At 38.7% G+C, this 19,714-nt stretch overlaps 2 protein-coding genes across 8 annotated transcripts in view; one reads left to right on the top strand and one right to left on the bottom strand.

Annotated features, from left to right (window-relative positions):
• Positions 1 to 134: 134 nt before the first annotated feature.
• ift88 (intraflagellar transport 88 homolog) lies at positions 135 to 12,902 on the bottom strand. Of its 6 annotated transcripts, none has more exons than XM_058391391.1 (28): positions 12,709 to 12,902; positions 12,049 to 12,141; positions 11,868 to 11,930; positions 10,037 to 10,096; positions 9,534 to 9,587; positions 9,363 to 9,426; positions 9,123 to 9,192; positions 8,904 to 8,994; positions 8,697 to 8,801; positions 8,509 to 8,611; positions 8,092 to 8,206; positions 7,766 to 7,997; positions 7,573 to 7,643; positions 6,957 to 7,043; positions 6,607 to 6,706; positions 5,996 to 6,082; positions 4,978 to 5,164; positions 4,660 to 4,768; positions 4,357 to 4,507; positions 4,147 to 4,262; positions 3,777 to 3,829; positions 3,619 to 3,684; positions 3,429 to 3,535; positions 2,999 to 3,059; positions 2,844 to 2,900; positions 2,491 to 2,508; positions 1,194 to 1,307; positions 135 to 707 (listed from the first exon to the last, which is right to left on the bottom strand). In XM_058391391.1, exons 2-28 carry the CDS (start codon positions 12,130 to 12,132, stop codon positions 586 to 588), a joined length of 2,547 nt encoding a protein of 848 aa, XP_058247374.1. In that variant the 5' UTR covers positions 12,133 to 12,141; positions 12,709 to 12,902; the 3' UTR covers positions 135 to 585. The 6 variants fall into 6 exon arrangements, with proteins under 6 accessions (XP_058247374.1, XP_058247373.1, XP_058247372.1 ...); XM_058391390.1 differs by having other exon boundaries at positions 12,049 to 12,217; positions 12,709 to 12,901; XM_058391389.1 differs by having other exon boundaries at positions 136 to 707; positions 12,049 to 12,164; positions 12,709 to 12,900.
• Positions 12,903 to 13,026: 124 nt separating this feature from the next.
• Positions 13,027 to 19,714, top strand: part of cryl1 (crystallin, lambda 1) — a 17,467-nt gene continuing 10,779 nt past the window's right edge. The window contains exons 1-4 of one of the 2 annotated variants that reach the window (XM_058391396.1): positions 13,027 to 13,175; positions 13,864 to 13,971; positions 16,021 to 16,147; positions 17,939 to 18,100. In XM_058391396.1, the coding sequence (XP_058247379.1) occupies positions 13,135 to 13,175; positions 13,864 to 13,971; positions 16,021 to 16,147; positions 17,939 to 18,100 (438 nt within the window). In that variant the 5' untranslated portion in view covers positions 13,027 to 13,134. Of the gene's footprint in view, positions 13,176 to 13,248; positions 13,682 to 13,863; positions 13,972 to 16,020; positions 16,148 to 17,938; positions 18,101 to 19,714 lie in introns of those variants that run through there. The other variant, XM_058391397.1, reaches the window with a different exon arrangement.

Below are 19,714 nucleotides of genomic sequence, written 5' to 3'. Positions count from 1 at the left end.
TCATCCAACATACTTTAATCTTGTGAAGCAAGAAATTCCCATTCCAAACAATTAGATGAGCTAAATATGCAAAACAGCAGTGCAACAAGGCTAATTTTCTAAATTTAATAAGGAAAGTTTATTGTCTCCACAAACATTTAGATACACTATATTGCCAAAAGTTTTGGGACACCCTTCCAAATCAATGAATTCAGGGGTTGGGCTCGGCCCCTTAGTTCCACTGAAAGGAACTCAAGACAAACATTCCCATAAACACACTCCTAAACCTTGTGGGAAGCCTTCCCAGAAGTGTTGAAGCTGTTATAGCTGCAAAGGGCGGGCCAACTCCATATTACATTCATGTACATGTAAAGGCAGATGTCCCAAAACGTTTGTCAATATAGTGTATGAATTTATGAACATCTGTGATTTACACACTTTATAATACACACATATGCGTATCTAACCGGAACAAGCCTATTCTGTTTAAGAAACTTGAATTCATACAAATATGACATTCACCTATTTACATTAAGCTCACTTACATACTACAGGAAAACTGTTAACTAAATACATATGATGAGAGCAGAATACAAAAATAGCCCATCATTCTGGCAGTAGGTCATCCCCCAACTCTTCGTCTGCGAACTCATCTTCCTCTGTGCGTTTCTTTGCTGCAGTCTTCGGTCTTTCCGTTTGTGGCCCCAAAGGGTCAACATAAGAAGCATCTGGAAATACGATGGCAGTAGTGTATTCATTTGTACATTCTCAGAATGAGTAATATTGCTTTGGCATGATACTGAGGTGTTCCCCAGATCACATCTATCCTATGAAAAGCTAGCAGACACATGTTAACAGGTTAACGTTGATCTGTAAAATGTGTCAATGTAACAAGGAATGTATTGTAGCTGGGTCAGAAGCAGAAATGCCAGGCTGACAGAATCTACAGACTCATGTAGCAAACAAGATCTTGCATCTTTCTGTTAAGAGTGAGTAAAAGATTAACCAACAGTTTGGGTAAAGAACAACTTAATGTTAGAGTATATAGAGAACTGATCTTGCCTCTACCTTGCCTCCATAGGCTACTAAGGTCACCATTAATGTATATATGTATATGTCACACCCATACTTTACAGAATATAAAATGACAAAATTCCAATAAGGAATCGTTTTTAGATGGTTCATATGATCAAAAGATTAAAGTCACTGCTCACCAGTGTCCGCCAGGGTGCTTGCTTCATAAGGTTCATGGGCTCCTGGAAGTGACCTCAGCTTGACACCTAGCCTTTCCCCTTTAGCACTTGCACCATGGCTGCTCTGTCCACTGTCTAACAGACAAACTTAGAGATGTTGGAAGCATGTTGCAAGCATATATATTTAGTCATTGTCTGTACAACTGCTCAAATGATTTAATTTTGGGTATTTACAAAATACAGGATTTACAGGATTACAGCTAGTATTTTTAGTTTTTGTCCCATGTCAGAGCTCATCTACACAGCAGAAACATCCTGTAAATGTGTTGTGAAACAGAACTATTTCAAGTACATTTTCACTACACATCTGCCACTCTATTCATGTCCCAGCTGTAGTACTGTAGTAAAATGATGCAAACAGATCACTCTGAGACAGACCCAAGACTGAAAAAGCCTGATGACAATGGAATTTAAATTGTCCTCGGAATAATAAAACAAAGTAGAGAAAATGGGAAAATCATTCGGGATAATCATCCCTCCAGTCAGTTTCTGTACTTACTCAAAAACAAAAGTCTATCTACCATACCAAATGTAACAACCAACTGTAATTCAGAAATCATATGTTGGATATTTCTGTCCTTAAAAGTATGGGAGTTATCATTATTATCAATTTTAATAATAGTTTTAAATTAAGCAAACAAGCAACTGTTTTTGTATCTCTAGTTGCATAAAAATCTTTGTCTTTCTAGATACTGCTGCATATCATATCTGGATCTCATTTTATAATTCAGTTAATTATGACAGTTTCCATGAGATTTTAAGCAGGCTAACATGTCTCTGTCTTGGAGGCTGTTGTTTAGTACACTTCAAGCTTTAGACAGGAGATTTATGATGGCAGGTTTAGAGATATTGGTTTATTGTTTACAGTGTACCATGAATTCTTCCTACAAGGAGAGTGAGAAGTTTTAAAGCATAGCACATAACTCTGTCCCACTTCAGTGCAGGGTTGTGATACATGAATTCAGAAAACGTGTTTGTATGAAAAGAGGGAGAGGACAGAGCTCAGCAAGGAAAGGCTTGGAACAGAAAATAATCTGTCATTATTCCCATATCCGTTTAACTACATGCACAACTGGTTATTATGTAAAGGATAAAGTTCAAATAATGCATAGCCAAAAAAAGAGAAATAAAGTGAGAGCATTATGAAATGTTCTTTTAAGTATCGTGCTATAACATTTTTTTTTTTTTTCATTTTTTTTGAGATTTTACCTCGAACACTAAATCACTTAAAATCCTGTGAACAGAAAGTAATGCTCACCTTGCCTGATATCCGTATCTGATGTCAGAATAAGAGTCAAGAATTACAGAATTAAAATGGAATGTTGAAAAAAAGTATCTTCAAGTACAATGATACTAATATGTGAAGTGATATGTACAGGCAGACACACATCTTTCTCAGCCGACAGGACCAACCAGGGGATTAGGGAATGATTAAATATTTCATTTTGCTATTAAATTGAGCTAATTCCACATTTTATGGGAACTACAGTTCTATAATATGGAAAACTACAGTGTGTATTTTAAGGGTGAAGATTTATTTATTATTTACAAAATTCCAGAGACAGTCCCAGTCCTGGAGAAGCTATAATAATGATGGAGTAAAAGTCATACCACTGATTTTGTTAGAGGGGCTGTGCATGGTCTTTGGACTACTCTCTTTTTGATTCACTGCATTGGACAACAAATTAAAAAAAAAAGTCAGAGAAAGTAAAATGAACATTGCACACTGTGGAACAGATTGATTGATGTGAATGGAAAAGACTTACCACTGCTGGCACTGCCTTCTCTCCGGCTTCGAGCACTGCTCTCCCTCCCTGACTTCACCCTCTGCAAGGGAGAAAGAAGACAGAAAAGCGATTAATGTAGTAAAAGAGATAAAAATGTAGCATGAACAGGATAAATATGCCAGTCTGAAAATAAAGGACTAACAAATGCTTCTCCTGTCCATAAGACAAGAACAACACAAAGAGCACAAGACTGTGATAAAGCAGCAAGGAACAGAATGTTCAACAGGAAAGGAGCCGACGCTGGACATAATTCCTCTCTCTGAACACACTTACTGATCCAAAAGCCCCTGTTGATTTGGAAGCAGCTGTTTCTAATTTAAGTACTTTTCTCTAGATTTTATTTCCCTCTGTCAAGTCAGTACTGAAGCATGACCCTCAGACTCTGATACAAAAGAAGGAGGCACTATACCTGTTCTCTGATCGCCTTCATCTTCTCCACTTTTTTGAGTTTGGTGGCATAATCCTGTACTTCCTTTAACCCCATATCTGTGCACAACCTCACAAGGAATCGTAGACCTGACCAACACAAAAGCTCGCATGAATCTCATTAACTCATGTTGAGGAGTAAATGAAAGAGAGGAAACAGTTGTACAAGTTACATTCTGCATTTTCAGGGAATTTGCGGTGAACGTCCTTATAGGTCTCGAGAGCTCTCGGATAATTTCCTGAATGAGAAAATAAAAGGCACAATGTATGACTCAAGAAACAGTACTGAGATTAGTTAACTTTAACACAATTATTTTTATAATCATCATACCACTTCTCCTGTAACAGCTAGCCACCATCAAATGCCATACAACATGATTTGGCCTGGAATTCACATAAAACACAGGAATTCACCAAAAAAAGGATTTCCATTCAAATTTATAATGAGCTCGTACTGTATGCATTTATATTAACTTAGATTGTCTGGATTGTAAACAATATTTTGGAGGTTGCATATAATAGATTTTTAAAAAAAAAAAAAAAAAAAAAAACCAAGGTGAAATTTTGGTGCTGCAGCAAAGACATTAACATACTACACAAAGGTAGCAGGATTCAACATATATTAACAAGTAACAAAGTGCAAATCACAGATTAGGTGATTTTATATATATTTAATAGATTATATATAAATAATAACTTACTGGATGAGTGTTGCTCTTTCAAAATACTGAATTGCCTTTTCACAAAACTGTGTGTCTATATAATATGCTCCCAACCATTCAATGACATGAATGTTTGAAGGGAAGTATCTGAAAGACTAAGAAAAAGAATGGTGTTAAACATTGTCAAACCATATTAATTGTTAATTAGGCTAAAATTATTTGAAGCTGTACAGAGAAATAAGGCCTTGCCTCGGAATAGTACTGGAAGGCTTGTGACTTGTCGCCTTCGTTGTCATATAACTCTCCCAGTTTGGCCAGTACATGAGGGTCATTGGGGGTGACACTGATCAGCTGCATAAGCCACTCAATAGCCTGGTGAGGATCCTCCAACATTTCATATCTAAAGGCTGCTTAAAGAGCACTAACTAGTTGAACACAAACTGATACACAAACCTGAAACATTTGCAATGCTACATTAAATTCAGGCTTATATTTGAATGAAGCATCATGCTTAGTAAATATGTAATTTAGGCAATTGTTTGAAAAGGATACAGATTGGCCAGCTGATACATAACTTGAGTGCTGTTCCTAAGGATGGCATGGAGCTTCAAGAAGCAGTCGAGAGCTTCTTCCAGCCGCCCCAGTTTCTTATAGGTAAGCCCTACGGAAACCGATCAAGCATTGGTCAATACAAAGCTACCAGTACAACTGGACATACAAAAAAAAGCATGTGTCTGTGAAAAAATGTTATTTGCCCTGTATATCGAAATGACATCTCATCTAAGAGTCCAAAAATAGAGGTTGCATAAATGAAAGAAAATGAGAAAGTCTGCTGTTGCAGCATAGTCTCTAGTAACTTTAATAAAAGACCTAAATTATAAAGAGCATCTGTGCAGGATGAGTCGTTCCTCAGTGCTTCTTTATAAAACTCGGCCGCTTTCTCATAGTCTTGCTTCACAAACACCGTGTTGCCTTTATTAATGAGAGCAGCAGGATTGTAGCGGTCAGCATTCATGGCCAATTCAGCATAGCGATCAGCTTGGTCATAATCTTTCTCCTGTAGGAAATAAAAACAGCAGTATTCAATATAATAATGAAGTGACATACTGCATTCAGAATGTACTCACTCTCACATTTTTCATTCTGTTACCCTACAACTAATTACAGTGCTATGTTATGTCGTTCATCAATCTGCAAAAGGTTTTCTATAAATTAAAAGAATTTTAATCACTTTAATCACAAGAAATTTTACATCACTTCAAAAATGTGTTAAAACTAATAAATGAACATGTCATATTTACATTAATATTCAGACTTAAAATTGAGCTCTGATCATCTTTGGTTATCTTGATAACTTGTGATAAATTGGTTTTATTTTGTGATAAAGCCCCAACATTGTCAGTGCATATCAGAGTAAAAAATAAATTAATCATTATTTGGCCAATCTCCACATGAAGCACAGTTGTTGTAGTGACAAGATGCTGTGAGGATGTTTTTCTGCAGTAGGGACTCATAGAATTTAGAGAAAGATGAATGGATTAAAATATACCCTTAAAGAAAACCATTCAGAACTTATGATAATAATCTGAAATGCAACAAAAACAGCAGGACAAGCCTGTACATGTCCTTGGGTGGCCTAAACAGCATCTTAAACACTATTGAGCATCTCTAGACACACCCTAAAAATAGCAATAGGGTCACTCCCATAAAACCTAAAAACAAAGATAATGAGAGCAGAAATGAATATATATTGCTGCCAAGTGTACTTTACAAAGTTATAGGGTCTGAATACTTATGTCAATGGAAGTGGAAATGGAAGGAATGGAAGTGCAATGTCAAAATTCCTTACAGTATATTTACAAGTCTGCCTTTTACAGAACCTACATACCAAGAAGAAGATAAAGGAGAGGTTGGTAGCAGCAGCACTCTTCACCCGGCTGTCTTTCTTCTCAAAGGCTTTCAGTGTGTCCACTGCCTGTACAGCAATACAAGTGTGTCAGATATTTGTTGTATTTAAAAAAGACTGCTTAGTCTATGCGCTTTCCCTTATTCAGACTATAACCCTACTAGCACTGTAATATACCATTATAGCAAAAATTTAAAAAATGTTCAAGGAAAATACTGCTAACTAAAATGTAGTGTAAGAAAGAATTAGAAATAAAAGCTGATCTCGGATCAGTTCCTGATTTGTGTTTCCACTTATTTTACAAGGCACAAATGACGAGCAGTGAGAGAGGCAAAACCATCACCACAAAGGGCACTCATTCAAAGACATACCCTGTGACAGAACACACATACCTCAGCCTCAACAGGCAAGCAAATGTAAAGCAGAAAAACAAATATTGTATATATAAATGTGTGAAACACTGAAGACATAGATAATGGGGTGAAGAAAAAAAAGAAAGAGAAAATATGTGGGCTAATAGGTAACATTTATATTCATCCATGCAATACACACAATGCAGGAATATAGCAGAAGTATATTAGGACCTTTCTCACCTGGTTAAAGTGCCTCTGTCTCAAGAAGGTGATAGCTTTGTTAATCTCTAGATCATTGGCCAGTTCCACATACTGAGAACCTTTCACCATATCTACACACCTAAAAGTATAGGACTACATTCAACATTCAGGCATATATATATATATATATATATATATATATATATATATATATATATATATATATATATATATATATATATATATATAATGTAATATAATATATAATTGCATTGAGCCTGGTATGTTGTTGTTATTATTTATTATTGTTATTATTATTGTTATTATTATTAAGTTAGTACAGATTATTTCTCCACAGCCCTGTGTTGGATTGTGCAATGACAACTCACCAGTCAAAACCAGCCGCAAAAGTGGACTCAATAGCTGGAGCAATAAGCTTTGCTGAAGTCATGATGTACTTCTCAGCCAGAGCTTTTCTGCAATAGAGCAAGTAATTCAGTACTTTCTCAAAACATTAAATAACAACACTGTGCTGTTTCATCTTAAGGAACCTACTGGGGGTCCAAAAGTCTGAGTCCGCTAGTGAAGAATGCTTTTGTTTGGCATTACTTTGGCTTTTATTACAAATAATATTATCAGCAATAACTAGTAGGATAAAAGTAGAAGTATTTACATGAATTTCAGACTTTCTTATAATTTAATTTAATTTAATTTAATTTAATAACAGTGTGCACTCACGCTGACACAGACTCCATGAGTTTGTGTAAAACTTGATAATCCATGTTAAAGCAAATTCATTAGCATGTGGACGGCTCCTGGAAAATCTAACATTTTGTACGTTGGGCAGCATCTTACGAAATAGTCAAAATATACAGCATTTTCTTTTTGTTCCAGAATTATCACAGTTGTTTATTTCCAGATTTTCAACATGATCTCAGACTTTTGGACTTTTGTAATACTGTGATACATTATCCCTTCATAGATTTTGTAGGAACTCCCTGATACCTCTCTCGCTCCATTTGACGCAGCTGATCGTTTTTGATGGCTTCAATCAGTAAGCTTGCATGGGGGTCATCCTAACAAGAAATTGAATCACACTGTTCAGTGAAATCGAGAAAATCTAACTCTTAGCCACAAATGATTCTAGCATTAATTGGAATGTGTAGCAAAATTAACTCTACATTCCCTTTACACTCACATTTAAAGTGATGAACTTTTCTTCCTCATCAATGCCCAGGGGGACACAGATTAGCTTCTGGAAAGATTTTTTCATCATTTTACGGTCTCCAATGGCATAGTAGCATAGAATTAGGTTGAAGCCCGTCTTGATGTTGGGACTCTCACTCATAATGTGCTCAAAGGAGGTTATAGCATCTGAGTACTGGCCCATGCTTATGAAGGCAGCACCAATGTTCTGCATGATTTTAATTCTATTGGAAGCAAGAACAGTCATCAAACAATATAAATATATGTATATTTACATCAATGTTGCATGCATATTGACTGATCTTCTGTCAGACTTGCCTCATCTCTGTGTGAACGTTAGAGATTTGGTCTAAAGCCATACGATAAAATTTAAGTGCCATGGGGTAGTTCTTCTGTTTAAAGTAGATATTACCCATGTTCACTTTCAGCCGTCCTATATCAGAAAAAGATCAAAAGAACAAATATTGTGATTAGAGATATGTAGGATATTTACATAACCTGTAGTATTTTAATTTTAATTTATTTCATCTTGACTACATACAATCACAAAGCAATATGTATTCAGAAATAAACTATTAAATTAAACTATTTCATAAACCAAATTAATCACTTTAGTGACACACACACACAGGCTCTGACATGGTTTAGTATTTTATTTCTTTATTTCTTTGTCCCAACTCACTTTACCAATTGCACAGTCTATACTGTTTAATGCGTAACAATGGGTTACATCACCTGCATTGTTAAACATCTTGTTCTTCACAATGACCTGGTAAGTGTTCAAGGCTTCTGTGTTCATGTCATTGTTAGCGTACTGGTTTGCTAAATTAAACAGCACCTGAACAGCAGAGAAAACCAGGAATTCATTATATCAAATTTAATATCATTTAAACGTGGCTTCGATTAATTAGAAATGAACTCACTGAATAGGTTAAATCTAAATTGATATGATCTGCAGTGCCAGTTTGTTCTCTTTGTCTCAACAACACCCTTTCTTTTCTGCCAGCTTCTTTGGCCTTTTCTAGAGCCTAAATGAGACACACACAGAAATATAAAAGCCAGTTATAGAGTCATTCAGAGCATCATGAGTGTTAAAAGTACATAGCAGAAAAGAAATCACATTTCCTTACCAGCTGAAGATCACCATTTGCATGGGCCATACAGCTCTCCTCAATCAAATCATTCACTTTCTTTTCCAATATCTTAATCTTCTCTTCTGGCCTGGATTGCAAATAAAAATGGTTCATAAACTTGACAGACTATGGGCTACATTAACTGAATATAAACTGCAAACAGAGTGCCAGGTTCTCATGAATTAGGCATAACAAAAACAGAAACAGAAAACATACGTGTCTTCATTTCTTGCTTCTAATGGAGGAGCTGGACCTCTTGATTGTCCAAGTGGATCAAAAGTGGAGCCTGAAAAAAGGAAGTGCTTGCATTCTCCAACATAACTGATACAAGCATATAGCCAAGTAAAAATATATGATGTCTGATGGTTGAAATGTATCAAACTGCATAAACTCACTGTAGACAAAACTATATATTATATCTGTTTGAATTATAAAACGTGTCATTTGCACACTTACCTCTAGTCAAAGAGGACTTGTATCCTGCCGCTCGCACTGCAGTCATGGGACGAGCAGCCCCATCCTTAAGAAAACAGAAGATTATCTTGGTATGTCTAAAATGTATGTCGAACTACTTCTGCAAAGATATTTTTAAAGCGAAAAGAACACAGTGCACCCAGATGTTCTCACCTGCACTGCCCCAGTCATAGGCCTTCCCATTGAGGAACTCATAGCTGTTCGTAGCTAATGAACAACAAATAATACCATAAACAAAATTAACACTGTAAACAAAAACAACTGGGTCAAATGTGACATCTATCCAACTTTGGCTTCTTTAGGAACTATTTTTGTTGATGGAGCAAAAATAAACAAAATATTTGGCCATATTCTGTCTAGAATATCAGTTACCTAATATTAATTTCTTGTTATATAAAAGCAGTGTCACACTCACAATAATAGTAATTAATAATTATAATTTAATAGATTCTAATAATTTTTTTCTGACACATAAGCAATTCTAACTATCTTTTCACCTTTAGGAGTTTTTCCTTAATTTTACCCTGACTGCTGTCTGTTTTGAAGCAGCAAACGTCCCAAGAAAGTCTACTCTTGCTATATGTGATAGACCCTATCACCTAATCTCATTTCTTGCTTAAAATCAATCAGCTCACATCGGTTTAGTTGTGACTTACACCAAAAGACGTTCCTATGGATCTGCCTCCGACAGCAGTGCCAGGAAATTTTGCAGTCATCTAAGTAAAAAAAGGTTATAATATATATCCATCATAAATATGGCCAACATTTTCAAGAATAATTGTCAGTGTATAAGGTGCTTCCATATCATATTCCTATGTGTTTTAAACTTACTGCCATATATTTAGAATGAAAGTGGTAACAGAACATAACTGATTATTTCAAAGACATCACACAAGAAGATAAAGTGATCCACACTGGTCAAATACACTCAATGAATGCTTTATTAGGAACACTGTACTAATACTGTGTAGGGCCTCCCTTTGCTCTCAAAACATGGCATGGACTCCACAAAATGTTGAAATCATTCCTTTGAGATTCTGCTCCATGTTGACGTGACTGCATCACACAGTTTCTGAGGATTTTATATTTGCACTTATGCTGTGAATCTCCTGTTCTACCACATCTCAAAGGTTTTCAGTGACTGGAAAGGTCACTGAAGAACACTTAAGTCATTGTCATGTGCATGAAACTTATTGTGCAAGATGCTTATTGTTTTGTTATCATATGCATTATTGTGCATTATCAAGCTGGAAGTAGCCATTAGAATATGGTCATGAAGGGAGGCACATGGTCAGCAACATTACTCAAACAGTCTGTGAAATTCAAGTGATGATTGATTAACGGTATTAAAAGGCCCAAAGTGTACCAAGAAAACATTCCCTACACCATTACACCACCTTCATCAGCCGTAATGCAGGCTGGATCCATGGATTCATGCTGTTGGTGTCAAATTCTAAATAAACTCTAGAAACTGAAGTGTGTGAAAATCTGGATCAGCAGTTACAGAAATATTCAGAACAGCCCATCTAACAACAATCATTCCACGGTCAAAATCAGTGAGATGACATTCTGATGATTGGTCAGAATTACCTGAAGCTGCTGATCAGTATCTGCATGAATTTATACATTTCACTCTGCCACACCATTGGCTGTTTAGAAAATTGTATGAATGAGTAGGGAAGACTTGATAGTATGCTGTATGAAATTTATGGAAAGAGGGAGTCTGATATTCTCCTCTCAAAAAGACTACACACAGTTATTCAGGCAAAGCCTTTTTCTAATTGCAAAGCCCAGCTATTGGATACATCTTTGAAATTCTCAGGTACACTATAATGCCAAAAGTTTTGGAACACCCCTCCAAATCATTGAATTCAGGTGTTGGACTTGGCCCCTTAGTTCCAGTGAAAGGAACTCTTAATGCTTCAGCATACCAAGACATTTTGGACAATTTCATGCTCCCAATATTGTGGGAACAGTTTGAGGATGACCCCTTCCTGTTCCAACATGACTGCACACCAGTGCACAAAGCAAGGTCCTGGCCTCAACCCGATAGAACACCTTTTGGATGAATTAGAGCAGAGACTGTGAGCCAGGCCAAAACTGGGACATGTGCCTTTACATACACATGAATGTAAATGGAGTTGGCCTGCCCTTTGCAGCTATAACAGCTTCAACTCTTCTGGAAGGCTTTCCACAAGGTTTAGGAGTGTGTTTATGGGAATTTTTGACCATTCCACTAAAAGCGCATTTGTGAAGTCAGTCACTGATATTGGACGAGAAAATCTAATTCATCCCAAAGGTGTTCTATAGGTTCAAGGTCAGGACTCTGTGCAGGCCAGTCAAGTTCCTCCACACCAAACTCGCTCATCACTGGTGCGCAGTCATGCTGGAACAGGAAGGGGCCTAAACTGTTCCCATAAACATCTGGCAATATAGCGCATCTGTAAGTTAAGTATACAGGTGGTTGATTGAAACAGTGAATCTTACAGGTGGTCGTCTGCCATGACTCGTCCTCACAGCTTGCTGAAAGCCAACATCATTGTCCAGCTCCTGTAGAAAAAGAATTTATAATATAAACCACACAGTGAATAATAATAATAATAATAATAATAATAGTAATGAATATAAAGATGATCCGTGCAGACAGGACATGTAATTCTACACTCACCTCTGAGTCGAATGTGGGATTATAGTCATTGTAACCTGAATACAGATCATCTTCTTCCTCCGCCACAAGATGAACGTTTTCCATTATAGACTTCTGAGCACAAAATCAAATGAAATCTGAAGACAGAGAAAGAAAGGCAGGTAGTGGTAGCTGTTTCATTAACAGTAACCTGAAGCGGGGAAAAAAATAAATAAATAAAAATAAATAAATAAATAAAACAAAAACAAAAAGCAAGTAAAAAGATAGATAGTTTGTAATAAGATAGTTAGTCTAACGCACCACAAGTACATGACAGTATTATCGTCAGAAATTTAATGTCTTTTTTACAGTAAACTATAGTTTATTTTCCATTAAGTAACTTTAATAATGTTTGGCGAGTGCCTCGAGGCGTCGTCAAATAATAATAATAATAATAATAATAAGCAAAAAATCCCAGTTAACTAGGTACTCGCTAATTGTCGCTTGCTCTGATAACTAATCATACAGTCTCCGATATTATAGCCTTAGCTAGCTACTTTAGCTAAACGGAATAGCTAGTTTAGTTTACCAGGCTAAGTTAGATAGCGAATAGCATACTAAATAACCTGATCCCAAGCTAGCACGGCTTATCGTCAGAGTTAGCTGGGACTTTATGATTTAAATAAAAAACAAATGCTTTACCTATAGCTTTTATTATGATACCGCGGCCTATTAACTAACGGTAAAAACCCAACATGCTAACACGGGTATACGAAGTAAAGCTGTGCTGTTTCTAGGATACACAGTATACCCTGTATGTGAGCGCGTGTGTGCGCGCGCGCTCGTATGTGTGCGGATACGGAGCTTTAGCAATGCTTTAATCTTACTATTTCACTCTCAACGTTAATAACATATCTGGAAAAAAACACATCTCAAAACATTAAAAAAATAAAAATAAATAACCATTTATACATATATCGTTAAAGAAAATGCGTGTTAGTTTGGTATGTATAGGCTTCCGTAGGTGCCTTGAAGTAACGCCTATGACCACATGATTCACGAGACGGGTTGGATTTTGAGTTTGGGATGAATTGCAGCTCACGCTGTAGTTGGTGTTAGCTGTACACAATGTCTTCATATAAAGGGAAAATAATTACAGTTGTAGGAAGGTGAGCAGGTTAATAACCTTTTAACTCATCTGGTTAAGTAACTGTTAGATATGTCTAATAATGGCATCACTGCAACCTGTCAAGCTCAGTTCCTGTAGCTGCCCGTTGAGTTTCTGCACGACCTTTGATATTTATGGATATTTGCCCGTTCATTTAGAACAATAAGAGACTAATCGTGTGTTAGGTAAATGTTTCGTGTTTGTCCTATTATTATAAAGTGGTGAGAGGGAAAAGATTGTTGTTACTTTTTATACTCGAGTTGTTATTCTTCCCTTTTTATGTAGTTCTTCTGTTAGTGCATGTTGATCTATAGTATCTACTGAGTTTTTTTAACAGATCTTGATAAAGTGATAGTTTGCAAATCAGCCTGGAGCAATTTAAACATTGGTTAAGATGTTGGACTACTGATCGGAAGGTTGAGTTCGAATCCCAGGTCCAGCAAGCTGCTATTGCTGGGCCCCTGAGCAAGGCCCTTAACACTCAGTTGTATAAAATGAGATCAAAATGTAAGTCACTCTGGATAAGGGTGTCTACCAAATGCTTTAAATGTATACATTATATGACTGATATTCATAAGGGTTTCTATCTCCAGCCTCACTCATATCCTCACCCTATGGATCTTACAGAGATCCCCCAATGTTAATAATGATATTTTAATAACATAAGGATTGATGGTTTTCTCTTTCAGTGGGCTAATTGGCCGCTCCTGGGCCATGGTGTTCTTAAGTGGAGGATACAGGGTTAAAATCTATGACAATCAGCCAGGACAAGCAACAAAGGCCATTGCAGAAATCAGGTCTGTGACAAATTGGTAGAATATGGCTTGCAAGATTTAACGGTTAATTTTTATCCTGTAAAGTGCAGCAAATTATTTTGAGGTGAAACTCCAAAACAAGCAGCCAAACATAGGATAGACCGGCTTTAATATGTAACTTTAGTGAATATATATTTTACCACCCTCACTACTAGATACATTGTCTAACCTGGTTACTATTCCCTGTGATTTGGGCCAAAACAATATCTTCTGAAATTATTTAGAAGTCTTAAACCTGCCATGATACAATGGTGAGCTTACTTACACTATATTGCCAAAAGTATTCGCTCACCCATCCAAATAATCAGAATCAGGTGTTCCAATCACTTCCATGGCCACAGGTGTATAAAATCAAGCACCTAGGCATGCAGACTGTTTTTACAAACATTTGTGAAAGAATGGGTCGCTCTCAGGAGCTCAGTGAATTCCAGCGTGGAACTGTGATAGGATGCCACCTGTGCAACAAATCCAGTCGTGAAATTTCCTCACTCCTAAATATTCCACAGTCAACTGTCAGCTGTATTATAAGAACGTGGAAGTGTTTGGGAACGACAGCAACTCAGCCACGAAGTGGTAGGCCACGTAAACTGATGGAGCGGGGTCAGCGGATGCTGAGGCGCATAGTGCGAAGAGGTCGCCAACTTTCTGCAGAGTCAATCGCTACAGACCTCCAAACTTCATGTGGCCTTCAGATTATCTCAAGAACAGTGCGCAGAGAGCTTCATGGAATGGGTTTCCATGGCCGAGCAGCTGCATCCAAGCCATACATCACCAAGTGCAATGCAAAGAGTCGGATGCAGTGGTGTAAAGCACGCCGCCACTGGACTTGCGTCAGTGGAGACGCATTCTCTGGAGTGACGAATCGCGCTTCTCCATCTGGCAATCTGATGGACGAGTCTGGGTTTGGCGGTTGCCAGGAGAACGGTACTTGTCTGACTGCATTGTGCCAAGTGTAAAGTTTGGTGGAGGGGGGATTATGGTGTGGGGTTGTTTTTCAGGAGCTGGGCTTGGCCCCTTAGTTCCAGTGAAAGGAACTCTGAATGCTTCAGCATACCAAGACATTTTGGACAATTCCATGCTCCCAACTTTGTGGGAACAGTTTGGAGCTGGCCCCTTCCTCTTCCAACATGACTGTGCACCAGTGCACAAAGCAAGGTCCATAAAGACATGGATGACAGAGTCTGGTGTGGATGAACTTGACTGGCCTGCACAGAGTCCTGACCTCAACCCGATAGAACACCTTTGGGATGAATTAGAGCGGAGACTGAGAGCCAGGCCTTCTCATCCAACATCAGTGTGTGACCTCACAGATGCGCTTCTGGAAGAATGGTCAAAAATTCCCATAAACACACTCCTAAACCTTGTGGACAGCCTTCCCAGAAGAGTTGAAGCTGTTATAGCTGCAAAGGGTGGACCAACGTCATATTGAACCCTATGGATTAGGAATGGGATGTCACTTAAGTTCATATGCGAGTCAAGGCAGGTGAGCGAATACTTTTGGCAATATAGTGCATCATTAGTAGGTGTGTATGGGAAGTCTTATATAGTGAATGTAAACTTTTCTGTCAGTAGAGGGTGTAGCAGGATATTCTGTCATATATATATATATATATATATATATATATATATATATATATATATATATATATATATATATATAATATATAATGATTTTAACAAGTACTACAGCATGCTTTTAGATTGCAATACAAGTTAACATTTACAGCTAATGGTAAAGGAGATACATTAGGATAAACATTATCACATTGGTAAGGTTTTGAGCCACCCCAAGCCACCAGAACAGCTTCAGATTGTCATGTCTGTGGAAATCTAGTGGAGTAATGAACACCATTCCTCAAAAAAAAAAAATCCACGAATCCCCCCCCATAGGTGTTCACATGTTTTGACTGTGAAAGCCATAGCATGTAATATACATCACTTTCATACTCATGAAATTAAGTAAGCTTTTGTGATTTTAAATTGAACCAGTGAAAAGGACTGAAAACACAAACTGTCTTCATATTTGAGCAGGAAGCAAGTCGAGGAGCTTCAGGATGCTCAAATGCTCAGAGGAAAGCTCAGTGCTTCAGAGCAGTTGAGTCTGCTGAGCAGTCATGATGACCTTTCACAGGCGCTAGAGGGAGCATTTTTTGTTCAGGTAAAGTATTGAATGAAACACCAGACAATCCACCAAGTATTTTATGTATACAGTTAAAACCAAAAGTTTACATACACTGTAAAAAAAAAAAAAAAAAAAAGGGCACATAACCCTTTTTCCTCACTGTTTGACATTAAGTCAGACTAAACTTTTTCCTGTTTTAGGTCAGTTAGGATTGCCAAAATTATTTCTATTTGCTAAATGCCAGAATAATGAGACAGAATGTTTTATTAGTCAGAGTTTATAAAGTCAGAGGTTTGGATAAACTAAGATTACTATGTCTTTAAACAATTTGAGAAAGGCCCAGATGATGATATCATGGCGTTGGAAGCTTCCAATAGCTTAATTGACAACATTTGAGGTAATTGCAGGCACACCTATGGATGTATTTTAAGGCACACCTCAAACACATTGTGTGACATTGTGGGAAAATCAGAAGAAATCAGCCAAGATATCAGGAAGAAGAGTGTGGACCTCCACAAGTCTGGTTCATCCTTGGCTACAGTTTCCAGATGCCTGAAGGTGCAACGTTCATCCCGTGTATTATTAGCATACCGCAAAATTATTTACAAAGTGGCTTAAGGACAACAATGTCAATGTTTTGGAGTGGCCATCACAAAGCCCTGATCTCAGTCCTATAGAACATTTGTGGGCAGAGCTGGAAAGGCGTGACTTAGTTACACCAGTTCTGTCAGAAGGAATGGGTCAAAATTCCAGCAAACTATTGTGAGAAGTCTGTGAAAGGATACCCAAAACATTTGACCCAAGTCACACAGTATAAATTCAATATACTGCTCCCAAATACTAAGGAAATGTATGTAAACTTCTGACTTTGAAGAAAGTGATAAAACTTTCTCTCTCATCATTTTGGCATTTAGCAAATAAAAATAATTTTGGTAATCCTAACTGACCTAAAACAGGAAAAATTTATTCTGATTTAATGTCAGACAGTGAGGGGGGAAAAGGTTATGTGTCTTTTCATACAGTGTATGTAAACATCTGGTTTCAGCTGTATCTTAGTTGCTCTGCTGAGCCAATCCTGAAAGGGGAATAACAGAAAGATTATGGATACCATATATACTGATACTGATTTTCAACATTTACTTCTGCATGAGTCCTATAACCATAAACTATTTTTTATCTTTAACAATGAATACAAGTACAAGTTGTTGTCAAATGAAACTGACAAAGAAAAAACTGTAGTGATAAAAAGGTTTTCATATGACAAAGAAGTGACCAGTATTTTGCTTTTGTTTACTGGTTAATGCCAGAGCAGAGAGATGTGTTTGGTTGTAAGCCATCCAGATTATTTATATGGTGTTATAGTTCTGAGAGAGATTTCCAACAAGCCTGTGTGGTCAAAAACATGTTCTGTATGCAGTATTAGAAAAGCTCAGGTCCTTTCAGGAAATGGGACTGATGAATGTTAATGTCTTGTATGCCATGTCAGTTCATGTCCAGTCTCTGGTTTGTGTGGTTTGATAATTAACATATTAACCACACAAGAAAGAGTTTAGTTTTTTCAACCTTAAAGCTGATGACAGTCCAAGGAGTGTGTTTAGAATGTGAAAATTCATATGGCAGGTAAACATCAGTGTGTACGATTTTATTATCTAGTCATCACAAAAAATCAAATGTTATCAACTATTATTTCAGCATTTTATGTATTAAATGCTATGGATTTAAATGCATCAGATAAAAGCAGATGTTTTTGTCCTACACTAATTGTCATGCTCTATTTAAATGTTGAAATGTTTATTTTCTTCAATCTGTGTATGGTTTGTTTGTTAGGAGTGTGTTTTTGAGGACCTACAGGCCAAGCAGACTGTTTTCCAGGCTGTGGAAAATCACGTGGGTGAGGACACAATCCTCAGCAGCTCCACCTCGTGTCTGATGCCCAGCAACGTTTTCTCTCTAGTCCAGAACCCAAAGCGCTGTATTATATCCCACCCGGTCAGTAAGGTCTGCAGTGTAACACTATTTTGTGTAGGAGTGTGTGCTAGTGGGTAGGGTTTATCATATCATAGTTTCAGGGTTTGGGTTTTGCTTGCTCCAGTTACTGCCTGAGCTGGTTTTTGAATATTCTCGCTGTGTCAGTATAGATTTCCTGAAAGAAAATTCCCAAGAACATGCCAGTAGATGCACTGGGCTCTGACAAATTGCTCTCACATTGCTGTTGTTCCATCCAGAGTGTCTTTCCATCTTGTACAGTGTTCAGGGTTACTGAAATGTGTCTGTGTGTGTGCCTGTCTGTGTGTGTGCCTGTCTGTCTGTCTGTGTGTGCGCCTGTCTGTCTGTCTGTGTGTGTGCCTGTCTGTCTGTGTGTGTGCCTGTCTGTCTGTCTGTGTGTGTGCCTGTCTGTCTGTCTGTGTGTGTGCGCCTGTCTGTCTGTCTGTGTGTGTGCGCCCGTCTGTCTGTCTGTGTGTGTGCGCCCGTCTGTCTGTCTGTGTGTGTGCGCCCGTCTGTCTGTCTGTGTGTGTGCGCCCGTCTGTCTGTCTGTGTGTGTGCGCCCGTCTGTCTGTCTGTGTGTGTGCGCCCGTCTGTCTGTGTGTGTGCGCCCGTCTGTCTGTGTGTGTGCGCCCGTCTGTCTGTCTGTCTGTCGGTGTGTGTGCCTGTCTGTCTGTCTGTCTGTCGGTGTGTGTGCCTGTCTGTCTGTCTGTCTGTCGGTGTGTGTGCCTGTCTGTCTGTCTGTCTGTCGGTGTGTGTGCCTGTCTGTCTGTCTGTCTGTCGGTGTGTGTGCCTGTCTGTCTGTCTGTCTGTCGGTGTGTGTGCCTGTCTGTCTGTCTGTCTGTCGGTGTGTGTGCCTGTCTGTCTGTCTGTCGGTGTGTGTGCCTGTCTGTCTGTCTGTCTGTGTGTGTGTGCCTGTCTGTCTGTCTGTCTGTGTGTGTGCGCCTGGCTGTCTGTCTGTCTGTGTGTGTGCGCCTGGCTGTGCGCGTGCGCCTGTCTGGCTGGCTGTGCGCGTGCGCCTGTCTGGCTGGCTGTGCGCGTGCGCCTGTCTGGCTGGCTGTGCGCGTGCGCCTGTCTGGCTGGCTGTGCGCGTGCGCCTGTCTGGCTGGCTGTGCGCGTGCGCCTGTCTGGCTGGCTGTGCGCGTGCACGTGCGCCTGTCTGGCTGGCTGTGTGTGTGTGCTAATTTTAAGCAAAACCCATATCCCTGCTTGTTCATGCAGTTATCTAAGCATCCAATCATGTGGCAGGAACATAACGTTCTCTGGAGTTGTTCTGCATGACAATCTCAGGAATTCAGCAGTTTCTGTTATATTCTGTCTGTCTGTCTGTCTGTCTGTCTGTCTGTGTGTGCCTGTCTGTCTGTCTGTCTGTGTGTGCCTGTCTGTCTGTCTGTCTGTCTGTGTGCCTGTCTGTCTCTCTGTGTGTGTGTGTGCCTGTCTGTCTGTCTGTGTGTGTGTGTGCCTGTCTGTCTGTCTGTGTGTGTGTGTGCCTGTCTGTCTGTCTGTGTGCGCGCGCGCCCGTCTGCGTCTGCGCCCGTCTGCGTCTGCGCCCGTCTGCGTGCGTGTGCTTGTGTGCGTGCGTGCGCCTGTGTGCGTGCGCCTGTGTGCGAGTGTGTGCTT

Source organism: Hemibagrus wyckioides, linkage group LG06 (assembly GCF_019097595.1).
Source record: "Hemibagrus wyckioides isolate EC202008001 linkage group LG06, SWU_Hwy_1.0, whole genome shotgun sequence".
Lineage (NCBI taxonomy): Eukaryota > Metazoa > Chordata > Actinopteri > Siluriformes > Bagridae > Hemibagrus > Hemibagrus wyckioides.
This window is presented reverse-complemented; position numbering and strand designations above follow the sequence as displayed.

Excerpts from the sequence above, each read along its gene's own strand:
- ift88 (XM_058391391.1), bottom strand. The coding sequence starts at position 12,132 with ATGGAAAACGTTCATCTTGTGGCGGAGGAAGAAGATGATCTGTATTCA. Across the intron at positions 8,802-8,903 it reads CAAATGGTGATCTTCAGCTG|GCTCTAGAAAAGGCCAAAGA; the intron begins GTAAGGAAATGT and ends TGTCTCATTTAG. Across the intron at positions 3,536-3,618 it reads ATTCCCTGAAAATGCAGAAT|GTCTACGATTCCTTGTGAGG; the intron begins GTAACTTGTACA and ends TGTGTTGGTCAG.